The sequence below is a fragment of the Lytechinus variegatus genome, chromosome 5, assembly GCF_018143015.1.
Source record: "Lytechinus variegatus isolate NC3 chromosome 5, Lvar_3.0, whole genome shotgun sequence".
In the NCBI taxonomy this organism is placed as follows: domain Eukaryota; kingdom Metazoa; phylum Echinodermata; class Echinoidea; order Temnopleuroida; family Toxopneustidae; genus Lytechinus; species Lytechinus variegatus.
The window spans coordinates 28,070,354-28,084,337 of NC_054744.1; the positions used below are offsets into that span (position 1 = coordinate 28,070,354).

The window sequence follows — 13,984 nt, forward strand, 5'->3', positions numbered from 1 at the left end:
CGTTTGACGATAAAGTAGTAAAAATATTATCTGAAAAGCTGTTTATGTAGGAGTACAAACATCTAATTTAAGTAACATAATAATGTTGAATTATTTTCATGCTGCTAGCCAGCTCTATTTCTGACATGATTTCAGTATATAGTTTTTAACTTTCTAGCTTTTCAAAAACCATCATCTTGACAGTGACATGTTTAAAACAAAGCAAAAGATGACAGACCTTTTGACCTCGAAATCAATGGTTCTTCAGAATTACAGCTTGCACGCAAAGTCATGTTTTTAAAAACAATCACGTGCACCATCTTCACTGCATGTAGGGAGTGTTGCCATGGCATTGTGACAAATGCTATGGGGGGTAAGGCGACCAATGGCATATTTTTCCAAATAAAAAGGGGGTAATTATAATTTTATAGTTGCAGCACTACATTTTTAAAAGTCTTCTTCATAATCTCACTTCATGTTCTTTATAACTATGTTTGTTTTCTTCTCTCCCTCATTTAGCACTTGAAAAGTTATGGGGGCAGTAGCCCATTTCCCCTTTCATGTGGCACCGTCCCTTATACTAGATCTTATGTATATGACATCATAATCTCAAAGCGCCCTCCCTCAGATGATCAATACGGGTAAACGGTGTAGTGAGAAGTGCGTCATCTGCAGATCACGAACGTACAATGGCCGTACACCACTGTTCTCCGGTTATAAGACGGGGAGTTTCCCTTGTCCCGTAAAATTTAAAAATACGTCATACATAGAAGTAAATTGAATGATGCACATGTGAGAACTTTTTATCACATGAACATGAATTGAGACTATTGCTACTTTACATAAATCCAGTGACGTAGTATCATTTTAAGTCTGCAGGCACAGACCCTGATTGGAACTTTGACCAACAAATGTGCCTCCACGCATAGACTAGCACATACAAAATTGCTGAAAGCCTTCAGTACACAAGGCATGAGTAGGCTGCACATTCAGACCCTTAACTCGAGTGAAGGGTTTACCCAGCAGACTATATAATTTTAGCATTTTATGGGGACTGGTAGTTGCCAAAGAATACCTATCACGACGATTGCTGTGTCCAAGTTTCAGAGTATTCTGGGTTTTAGACCCTCCATCGAGTAGAAAATCAGAATAACATACATGTATTCTAATATTCTCAGGAAACGTTACATATGACATGGTATAAGGATATTTGATGATCTGTTAATGACGCTAGGGTATGAATTTGTGTTATAATTAGCCCTTATTTCTGGTGATTTTATCAAATCTCATTTTTTAACCTTTGGACCTATGTGAAGAAATAATAGTGTGTGGCCAAAGGAAAAATACAATGACAATGAAGGGGGAAAGGTGCAACAACAATCTTATTCTGAATAATAGGTTAAACTCTGTCAAAAGAATTACACTTCCTTTTTTCTAAAATTTTGTCCCATACGCCATGTTTCGTTAATTACGCAGTCATCAGAAAAGAAGAAAACAAACAATATTTTCAATTTCTTTTCAATTTCTTGAGATGACTCTACTTTTATTCCAACTTCACAACAAGTGAAAGTAATCTACTATAATTAGTTACACAGTGGCAATCAAGCGAAAGCTAGGAACATGAACCCCTCGACCAGTTACTCGGTAATATGAAATACTCAACAGTTCAGAATGTTATCACGAAGCTTGGCTCTTTAAAACGTTTGAAATCAATTATCATTCATATAATCATACGCCTGATTACAAGCTCTTTTTTCAAATTAAAATATCAAATTAACATCTTACCATACAATCTTAGGTTGGCCAAAAATCAATTTAAGCAAGATTTTTTTTCACAGCCATTGCAATAACACTAGATGGCGCTGAATCACTAAACTTGCCGAATTAATTAAGTTTTTGTAAAATCACAAGTAATATTTGAAATCAAGCCGGTCAATAAAAATGGTATTAATTTTAAAAGAAATTTGCACATCCTCGCTGTCACTGAATAATTCTAAACTACTTGGAACATATTTTTTTTAATATAAGTGCACGTTAAACCTACATTTATCTAAACTATGTACCAATTTGCCATTCTAATACCGAAATGTCCCAGTTGTATGTCGAAGGGCAAAAACAAGTTTTGACATAAATCAATTCAGCATCTGAGTTTTGACTATTAAAGTATGTGATTGTCTGAATTTCATCCTTATACAATAGCCACATTTGCTCTACGCCGGCCGTACGGCGAGTCGAAAACAGCCGATTTATTCATTTGTATTCAAGCCACATAATGTAGCTGGTACCAAAAACAAATGTTAAAACGGCTATTTTCGACTCGCCGTAGGGCTGCCGTTGAAAAAAGGTGACTGAGGTATTATACGCTGTCGTCACCGTCAACCGACAACGCAGTTCAAACACCGATACCCTTTTTTCTCTATTTTGCTAAAGTTTGCCGACTTTTGCCTCGTGGAACACTTAATGGGGTGACGTTCATCTTTGAACAGTAAAGCGTAAAATCAAAAGAGAATTTTCGATTTTGGACGGAAGCATGAGAGATTTTAAATGGGAAAACAAGGGGGTGTAACAAAAATTCATTTAAAATGTAGAAAAGGGACAATAAAGACAATAGGTGCATACTGGGATTGCGATTATAAACCAGTTGTGTCGATAAATTCAGTCACATTCACAGTGATGTTGCTCGCATCGTGTAATCGGCGATGGGGATCGTCATGAACAAGCGGAGGTGATATCGATAATACAATATCTTCGGATATCTTCGGAAGTTTGGTGCCGAGTGGTGTTTTTTCGACACTGCTCTTGTCTTCTGTCGTCTGCAGCCAGTTTTGAACTAAATCATCGGAATCTTTTCGTGATGGTTTGCTCTCAAGTGCGCGAAGGGCTTCCTCAACGACAAGGCTTATGCGAGGTGGTTGAGCACCGTCTTCGTCGTTTATTTGGGAATCACCTTCTGATCGTTCATCGTTGCCGGCACCACTTCCATGGCTGGTATCGTTTGACTTATCGGCATTGTCGTCGCTTTCGCTGGCACTATCTATATGACCTGGAGGCAAAGTGAACCGGACGCGTCTTTTCTTGTCGTTTGATGAAACGCGCTTCAGTAACTTCTTCCTCCTTTCTAAGAAAGCCTGAAGCGCTTCTTGTCTCCGACGTTGCCACGGCGACTGCGTATCCTGCTCCGACTCATTCTTAAGTTCAGTATAATGCACTGTGATTGGATCATGAGGGAACATGATATCTCCCGTTTGGGTTCGTTTGTAGACAGATTTGAGCTTCCCGCCGGGCAATCGAGGTGGAATGTAACTTTTGAGTTCAGACTCCAGAACGTTCGAGTACAAGAACTGCTTCTTGATTGGGTGACGTCTTGCAACTTCTTGCTCGTGGCGGCGGAGAGCTGCAAAGTTTATCGGACGTTTCCGCTTAAAAGGCTTCTTCGCTCTCTTAGGACGCGGCTTCGGTGGAGGAGGAGGCGCTAGCTTTTCCTTCTTCTTTTTCTTCTTTGGCTTAATTGTCGCTGGTTTCGGAGGTGCAGTATCAATTTCACTTTCGTACGGGGACCTTTCTGATTGATAAGGGAATGGATCGATTGTAAGATTACTGTTATCTTCTTCATCCTCTGAGGCGGATTCCTCCAGGGATACCCGGCTGAGGAATGTGTCTTCGTCCTCCTCATTTGTGACGTCATACACACCGCTGTCTGAAGCAGAAGTACCAGATGAACCGGAAGTCATTTTTTCAGACGAAATGGACGGCAAACTCATAGATCTGTGTGCCCTTATCTTACTCTGCTCCTCAGAATCTAGAGACTTTGCAAGTCTTTGTTGAGCTCTTGTGATGCCCACTTTGAATCGTGTTGTCGGACTGGTGTTATCGGCTATCCGATGTCGAGTTGATATTTGAGGCAGATAATTTGACCTATCAGGATTGGGCACCGGCATGTTATCCACCGTAGTGCGACTCGTCCCCAACCTCTGCTCCCTCTCAATAGATCTTCCTTGCACGATCCCAGGAAGGAACTTTGCACCTTGAAGCAATCCACGTGACGACTCACCGTTTACCATGACAACTGCATGGGGATGAGCCGATTCTTGTGGAAATGGGCGATGTTCGTGTGAATGGCGTCCCTTTTCGGCTGCGTTCATGGTGACGCAGCTGTCGCATTTAGGAAAATTATGAATCCAGGTCATGTGATGCGCAAGAGGCACTATTTGCTCCTCCGAGTCGATCATGTCGAATTTGCTTGTCCTCGTTTAACTCTGAGATTTATCACAATCTCTCGCAGAGTCCGCTAACATCTTTGTTGTTCTCGGCCAAGATCCATCGATCGCTATATCTGAAAGACAAGTGAAAAGAAAACGGTTAAGACAGGTGTTTCGGCAAGCTGTTTCGCTGAAAATGACAAATGGTATTTAATCGAGCTATATATGTCCACAGAATCACTAATGCCGGCTGTATATAGGTAAAACAGAGCACCGTAGGCCATTTCAGGAGCTCTACATTCTTTTCATAAAATTATTGACATAAATTATCATACAATACAATAGAAAAGGAAGAAAAGAAAATGGAACAGGGAAAAAGGAGGAGAAAGACGAGAATAATCCAAAGAATTATGCAAAGAATAAGAAGTCAAAAGAAAAAGATGAATTAGAGGGGCGACCGTAGGCCTATAGAAAAGTATTTTTTAAAAAGGAAGAAAGGAAAACAGGAAAACAAAATGACAATGACGAAGGAATGATAATATGAGCAAGTAAATGAAGAGGGACAGAACGCAAATGCATGGATTGTAATAGACCAGTTCGTAGTTACTTCATGGACAATTTTGTTCAAATGACCTTTCATTTCTTTCATTATGATAGGCAGATTTCAAAGCAAGATATTACGTAAGCTTGCCTTACATAGCAGGATGAAGAAATTGAATAGACCAGGTGACTAGAATAGCACACCAATGAACACTTTATGAAGGTATTTGTTGCATTCCTACTTTGAATCCATATCATAACATGTTGCACAATGTACTTGGCAAACTGTGAAATACCAGTCGTTCGTTGACGCATTGTTGTATTTTGTGGATGTAAATGAAAACCACAATTCAAAAGAATATATGAATAATCAAGACATCAAAGTTGGTGCTTATCTCATTAGATTTTAAACCACCATGTCACTTTAGTACAAATGACCTTCCACTGATCATGCGTAGAATCTTTTGATCATGCGCAGAAAGGAACTACGAACTGGCTTATTAAAATCTTTCCTGCGTTTCAGATTATGGTGACTATAAAATATCACGACTTTACGCATTAATTTTTTAGGGGGCGTTTCATTCAAAAATATATCTGACACTGATTGGCATGGCCTCTAGAAGCGGGGCTGCTAAGGATGCTGAGGCACCCCCCCACCCCGATATTTTTCTGGGGCGTGAGGCACCGCTTGGAAATGAAGATGGTATGTTATATGATGTAGATATTTGACCCAAATTGGGAGCCCCCCTTGTGTGTGTGTGTGGGGGGGGGGGGGGTTGCCAACTTAAGGAGTTAGAACTTTTTTTAGCCTGTCCTTGCTAATAATGGGAACATGCATGCGAGGGAGTGACGCGACCAGGCGAGAGCTTATACTGAAATGGACTAGTTCGGGTGGGTAGCCTAATCAGCATTTACTGAGATACAGTCGACCTGCTATCTCCTATTGCATGCTGAATTATACTAAAAAGTAATGCTTGCTATGAATGGTTTATGATACGTATTGATCGTGTTGATAGACAATATGTCCTTATATGTATTTTCGCTAAATATAAATCTTTTTATAAATATTTTTCTATTTATGACAAAAATAAAGTATATCACGCATCGGTGTACTAAACCCTAAATCAAATTCATTTAAATTTGATAGTTCCCATAGAAATAAAAAAAAATGGTTTGGATATTCCTGAGTAATTTTAAAAGAAATCCGATCTAAGAATCACCGTGCGAAATAAGTAATCATATTTACAAAAAGCGGGTTATATTATGGTTCTATTATACTAACACGACTAAGCATATAAACAAACAATATAAACCATTGAACTAAAACTTTCGTCTGAATTCATGTAGTCTGTGTAGTTGAGGTGATCTTTATCACAAATGATGAATATACAATAACATTTACGGATTTATCAAATTTCATCCCATTTAAGAGTAAATCTCTATCTGATCATCAAATGATACTATCATTGATGCAACATTATTCTTTGTAGTCATGGTAGTAGTAACTTGACAAATTAGAAGGTTTCCTCTAGAGAGATGTGATCTTAACTTCTTAATGGTGATGGTATGGTATCTCTCTTAAACAAAGTTTCTAGACATTTTCACATCGAACATTCTCTCTTAGAAAGTGATATACAGTGCGTATCAAAAAAGGGGGACAGATTTGAAAAGTCTATTAAATTTTTGTTTCAAATTATGATCTCTATATTTTGGTGTCCATAGGTGCTCTAAAGTCTTATCCTTCAAATGCCATTAAAATAATTTAGTTTCGTTCATACTTAAGCGAACACGGAATGTTTTTGTCTGGGGTTAAAAGGACGCTTGCGCCAAAATGGCATAAAATGATCAATATGTTGGTCGGACTTCTTGCTAATCAGCAGACTTCCTCTTAACCTTTTCATTATCTTTGCCATAGTTTTCGAATTATCCGGTCAAAATTCATTTCCAAATCTACTTATTTGCTTGAATATTTCTGTTATTGTTCCTTTTTAATATGTTCTCTTTTAGCTTTGAATATTCCTTTTTTAGACAAGAACATTTTTTTTTTAACCGAAGTATGGGAGAGCGTGTTTTTTCTTCAATTCCTTTCTTTGTATGCTACAAAGTTTATGGTGCCTTTGAACAGTGGCATACTGATGGGCGGGGGCTGGGGGTGTTCTCCCCCCATCAAATAAAAAAAATCACGACCAAGAAAAAAAGTGGAAAGAAAAAAAACAGAAAACATAGAAAGCGAAATATGATATCATTTTCTGAATATTATGTCAAAATCACAAAATTTGATATTTTAATAAAAAGAAGTGGAAATTTTTGCTAAAATTTTTGTAAAATACATTTTACCCGATCTGCCATATTTTGCTCCTTCAAAATTGACTCAATACACCATTGCCATTGAGAGACATGAATTCCCTTCCTGTTTGTCCTGTCAAGAACATAATTAAACTTGGTGAAGGATTCAATAACCCCTTAAAATAGGATTCATGTCTTTTATAGGTACCATAACATAATTTGTTTCACATAATAAAAGGATTTGAATAATTACAAATTCTCCCAATTAATAATGCAAATCTTCTTACTTGGGTTGACAAAAAGTCTTCTTATCTTACTTATGAAGGGAAATTCAAAGGTAAAAGAAGTTTAAATAAAAAACAAAATATTTCAGGTAAATAAATAAATTTGTAAATGAAATTCGACAGCATAATTCGAAAATTATGGCAAAGATAATGAAAAGATTAAGAGAAAGTTTGCTGATTAGCCAAAAGTCTAATCATCAAATTTCTCATTTCTGCCATTTTGGCGCAAGCCTCTTTTTGAACCCCCGACAAAAACGGCCCGTGTTCGCTCAAGCATGAACAAAATTTATATTTTCAAATGGCATTTGAAAGATAAGATCTAAGAGCATCTATTAACATCAAAATATAGATATAATATTTTGGAACAATTTTTTTATAGACTTTTTAAAACTGTCCCGTTTTTTTATACGCACTGTATAATGATTTCGTCGACTAAGTACTAAGTGGCGACATTTGCAGTGACTGACCTTATCTCGAGCTGCGACTCTGCGAGGGATTTCTCATTTTCCAAATCACCGTCTTGTCTTTCCGTTGATGTCCACAATCATAACACCTTTTATTGGTGTAATAAAACACTTGTTCAACGTAAGGATGTTAACACTGACACAGTACGTAGCACTGATTTCTTCTCTCGCATCACCAAAATCGAGATTTTGCATTGATTTCATGTAAAAATCAATCCCACGTATGCCTGCGTGAAAAGGGGGCGAGAGAGATTCCACACTTCCAATTGAATGACTCAAGACCGTGATTGAAAAAGAACATTATTACTATCGACCCATCGCATCTAAGGACCTTTTGTCTGTTGTGAATTCCACGAGACAGTGGATTATTGATTGACAAAGCGTGTACACAGTCGTCACCAAGGTGAGTTACGTGTGTCTCTTATTTGTTTGCACTTTCTGCGCTGAATCGAAGACGGATTTGAAGGAGCGCGACAAATAATTTCGGCGCCGTCGCTCAACCGTGGTGGTATTCAATGCAATGTCTTTTACAGATCGACAATGAGAAGGTTTTTGTCTCCTTTCTAATTCATTGTCAATGATAAGATCTTGTATGTGATATTGGATAAGTGGTGAAGGTTTCTTTAGAGAGGGAAAAGGGAGGGGAACAGAGGCGGGGCATGGGATGGGACGGGGGTGTAAGAGAGAGGAAAGTGGCGCTTGAAAAACTAATTGAAACTTAACCTCAATACATCTCATTCACGGAATAACATATTCCTTTAAGTTCAAAGACTCAAAACTTTTCAAGGAAGGTACGCTTGAAAGCATTTTAAACTTTTCAATTACATTCATTTCAGTTCAATTCAATTCAAGGGTGACTAAGGTCGTTTTCATTAGATTATTATGAAAGAAAATGTACGTATCAAAAAATTAATTTGAAAACCCTATTGCAGTCTTCGATAAACACCTGTATCTTTGAATGTATCAAGGATTATGTCTGATGATGATCACTGCTGCCTGACATTCTCCACTTTTCATCAATATGTCAACCAGGACAAGTTCTGAAATCTAAGAATTTTCCTTCCTTTTGATTGGGTGAGGAGCACAGTTACTATGGCAATAAAAACAGACGTATTCTAAAAAAAACATCTAAAACTATAGCCTGATTTTTATGCATCTCCACTCAAACCTATTTATCATAAAACGTCCAAACCGAAATCAGAAAAGTCATTCTCTCTTTCCCAAGGACGCCATGAAATGTTTTTAAGATGGTGTCAAAAACGCCAGCCACCATCTTGTAACATATCAGCATCAAAGCCAGTTAAATGCTCGTGTGGAGTCTTAGCAAATATGTCTTTATTTGCTAGATATATTCTCTAGACACTCCTTAGCTTTTGTACTCTACGGTATTGCAGAAAAGCAAACACGCGAACAAAAATGGTCTTTCTTTCTTTTGAAAGACAGAAAGCAGAATTGGTCATATTTGCAGGCAGTAGGCATATTTATTCTGTTATTCCTAAGTTGAAACTTGTTCTACACACTTTCGTTAATGCATTTTAAATTGCTTGGAAGGTATTGTCTTCCTTTCTGTATTCTCTTTTTTTCGTTGTTTCCTCTCTTCGTGATATTTTTTCAAAAATATTCGTATTTTATTTCATGGGGACGTAGCTGAAACTTGAAACCTTGAGACCCACGGAACATTTATTTTAATATAAGTGCAATTCTTTGATTTTTAAATACCATTTTTATACCTTTTAAATATTACAAAGATACTTTTTATATTGGGCTTCTGATCCGACTGCGACCCGATTTTTAAATACGAATTTGCATTTCAAAAAAGGGTCTTAAAAAGGGCATAAGCTGAATTTAAAGTTCTACTAGTACTTCGAATATTTCAAAACAAATTGTGTGCCTTGTCATGTGTCGGAGTAAAGTCCAAATCGTGTCAAGATTGCTATCACTACACGACTTCGATTTCGATTCGTTTTATTCCCTGTACAGAGAAGCTCGTGATGGACTGAATTTTTGAATTTTAGTATTTATATAAATCATGTCAAATAATGATCATTATTATTTTACAGGCTGGGCCATGCCATAAGGAGAGAGGGGGCTGGACCCCCTCCCCTCGCCAAATGTAGGACCATTACCCATATATGAACCCCTCATATTTTTTTGGGGGGGCTCATTACGCCACTGGGTACAAAGTAAAACAAATATACAACGCTGTTCACTATATGAACCTTACATTAATTGTTTAAACAGTTTAAACAAGTGTTTAAATCTTAAGCAACAAAGTTTAATTCTAAAAGTCTAATCTTCAATAATTAAACATGATTGTTTAAACGGTTAAAGGAATACTGTAAGATTCGCATATTAAACAGCGTTTTTACTGTGTAGGAATTTTTGTTTAAAGATATTATTGCATTTTTTCTTCAAAGATCAAATTGCAAACGATTATGGTTTGGGTATTTCACCCACTTACGTCACCTAATCAGCTTAAGATCATTCATTAAAGTCATTGATGCACTTCATTACGATAACTTACTATAAAGTGATACATTTCTTTGGGATGGAAAATTACGACCATCCTCAATGAACCCGTGAGGAATAAATCGGGTTTTTCTGAAAATATGAAAATATATCTAATGAGAACTCATAGCAAGACTTCAGACAATGATTCGGATGTGTAATTGTAACATAAGCCCAAGGAATTTGACAAGGATCATAAGTAAGCATGCCCTTTTATCATCTTTTGTTATTTTTTACAGTAGGAAGAATCAGCACGGGGGGGGGCACTTCCATTCATGAGTGGATACCAAGCGCGACCATGGGGTCTCGAAAAGCACCTTAAACATGTATTTTCCATATACTGAAAATGCATCCCTTAACAAGTAATGGCGTGTAAAACCCTACCCTTAACAAGTATTACAAAACGATATGCTCTTGGCAAGTATTTCCTGAATTGAACCCCTAAACAAGTTACAGGGATATTTCAATTAGACGTGGATCTGTCGTCCGTTTTACATTTACCTACATCATTGGGTTTAGTACAGCCCCACCTCCCACACCTCGCCCATATCGTACTATAAACACGACTCTTTGGGCAAAAAGTAAATCCTTTATAAAACGTTTTAGTCTTAATTTTTTATAACCTCGTAAATTTGACCCCAAACACGTAGCTTCCTAGCGAAAATAGACCCTTTTTCATTATTTTAGTGTTTTTGACACGCTTATTGCGTTACGTACGTAAAGTGCCCTATCTTGAAAAAGACATCCCTTTTACGTGATTTTTTTTTGGGGTCGCGCATGGTATCACTCGTTAAAGGTCAAGTCCACCCCAGAAAAATTTTGATTTGAATTAATAGAGAAAAATCAGACAAGCACAATGCTGAAAATTTCATCAAAATCGGATGTAAAGTAAGAAAGTTATGACATTTCAAAGTTTCGCTTATTTTCAACAAAATAGTTATTATGAACGAGCCAGTTACATCCAAATGAACAAGTCGATGATGTCACTCACTCACTATTTCTTTTGTTTTTTATTGTTTAAATTATACAATATTTCAATTTTTATGAATTTGACGATTAGGACCTCCTTGCCTGAAACACAAAATGATAAAAATGGAATTCCACGTGTTCAGGGAGGTATGAAACTTCATTTCACATGACAATGACGAGAGATAATAATATTTCATATAGTAAAATACAAAAGAAATAGTGAATGAGTGATGTCATCAGTTCCTCATTTGCATACCGACCGAAATGTGCATATTACTGTTTTGTGGAATGAAGCGAAACTTTAAAATGCCATAACTTTCTTATTTTACATCGGATTTTGATGAAATTTTCAGTGTTATGCTTATTGAATTTTCTCTTTTTATTCAAATCAAGTTTTTGTTGGGGTGGACTTGTCCTTGAATGTATTTTTTTCCCAATATTCAACCCATCCGGGGTTTTTTTTGTTGCTTTGATAGCCCACATCCTATTACCCACATTATCATGATTATGTTCCACATTATAAACTTAATTATCGAACCTGTTTTGGTGGGTTCTCTTTACTGCCTTCCTTAATGTAAAATACTATGTTATTATGTATAATGATTATTGCTACCATAACGGATGTACGGAATGTTCCACTTTTGATGCCATTTTTATGTACCTTTGCTCATGTAAGCAGGTCTCAATTTTAAAGACATTTTTTGATGTTAATGCAAATTCACTTAGGCTATTCAGTTTTATTGTACAGTCATTGCTTTCTGCTTGCAATCAATCTTATGTCTTTGTAATTTTACTTTTTATGTACATTTCAACCTGCCTTGGACCAGTATATAACTCCATGGACCTTGTTTGGCTTGTGACTTTTTCATTGTTTCACTTTGTTCATTTGTAAACTGCTTTCCTTCGAAATAAAGAAATGATTACAATCTTCATTTGAAGTTCAAATTAAGTGTAAGAATACTATTTGGATAATTGTAAGCCTTTACTTTAGATTATGAATAGCAAAATATTTGTCAAAACGTAGCCGGTCGTTATAATTATGACGTTAGTATGATTGTTAAAAGTTTGTGCAATAAGGCATTAGATTTCCTTGTACAAACTTTTGACAATCACGATTAGATTTTGATCCGCTTGTATTTTTTTAATATGAAGGGTCATATGATTGTTACGGATTTGAACAGAAAGTTCCCATGATGAGTTAAAAACTTAACGTAAGTTCAGTGTGTCAACATTCGGACAAAGAGTTACGACTTTTTATTTTAAAATCTGGTTGTGAGCGGGGGCATCGTCATATAATCACAACTTCAAAATCACAGGTTTTGATAAAAGCAGAAAAATTTGAGAAACATATTGGTGAAGGTTCGATGAAAATCCATCAAAGAATAAGAGAATTATGATTTTTTATGAAGTTTTAATTTTTTTATCGTCATACGCGAGCAGCTAATATTCTATGATTGTCTATTCTTTTTTTAACTAGAATATGATGAATGCATTTATTTGGTTCTCATAGACTGGGGTATGAAATGTTGTGTCTAGTGATTTATTCTCCGCATAAATTAAATCACTTTCATATTTGTTTAAATATACTTGAGGGATTTCTATCACACGACGCAATGAGGAGCTACCCGTCTGTGATGTCACGAACTAAAACCTTGTATGTCAAGTCCACCCCTGAAAAATGTTGATTTGAATAAATACAGAAAAATCATAATCATAATTATTAATGCTGAAAATTTCATCAAAATCGGATGTGAAATAAGAAAGCCGGGGTAACACAATACGAATGCCATTGACATGACTGAATAGCTACTAGATAATCGGCGCCTCATAGATGCTATAGATGATTATCATTATTAACGTATATTCCTTTTAATTCTCTTGATCAATTCGCTATTCAGCGTCTTTTTTTTTAATAACAATAAGTGCGTACTAACACACACCAGACCAAGTGATGGCGCTCTAACTATTTCATTGTGAAATCACATTGATTTTGTCAAGACTACATTCAGGGGCGCACCATCTTGGTCATCGGAAAAGATTCTGGAGAATAAAGAAAAAGATTGCTCACCGGATCCCAAGAGGACAATTGTCAATCGTCTTTTTATGTTTCTGTGATTCTGAAATTATTCTAAATAATAATTTGGTGCTATCTGATTGTTAAACAAAAAAGAGTATTACTAAATCGATTTTTTTTCGTTATTTCGACTTTTCTCCCAGCTAAAGCACCTGATTTATCATATTGGACACGTAAGTATGTAAGTTTCCTATCCTTTTTTAAGAACAAATTTGTGTTTGGTATTTCCTTTAGTGATAACGTATATGTTTTATAACTGACAGTGGGTATGAGCAGTGGATCTCGATACTGGGAAGGCCTATTTTAACGCCATTTTGGATCATAAATGTGTCAAATGTATTAATTGCTCGAAACAGACTAGATTCCCATCTGAAAGGGGCTAAAAGTTCAGTTTACAGGCTGGTAGCTGTTGAGATGAGGGGGGGGGCTACATACCCACAACCCCCAAATTACGCACCAGTTTACAAGCTGAGCAAGTTGTGTTGACATCAGTTAGTGCATCACTCGTGTCCTATATCTTGAGGTTTGAAACAATTATATTGAAGTGTATCTATAGACGGACTTCCCTCGCGTGCTGCGGCAGCGCGCGAAGATGTCGATGTAATAGTACATCTCTATGCCACTAACGTTGTAATAGTACACACTCGGTTGTAGAGGGCTTGTGCGAGGGAGTGGATAAAT

The 13,984-nt window shown here is 36.6% G+C and overlaps 1 protein-coding gene across 1 annotated transcript; it reads right to left on the reverse strand.

Moving 5' to 3' along the window:
- Window positions 1–1,510: 1,510 nt before the first annotated feature.
- Window positions 1,511–8,216, reverse strand: LOC121415866. The gene is made up of 2 exons (XM_041609242.1): window positions 7,756–8,216; window positions 1,511–4,312 (listed from the first exon to the last, which is right to left on the reverse strand). Exon 2 carries the CDS (start codon window positions 4,206–4,208, stop codon window positions 2,610–2,612), a length of 1,599 nt encoding a protein of 532 aa, XP_041465176.1. The 5' UTR covers window positions 4,209–4,312; window positions 7,756–8,216; the 3' UTR covers window positions 1,511–2,609.
- Window positions 8,217–13,984: the final 5,768 nt, after the last annotated feature.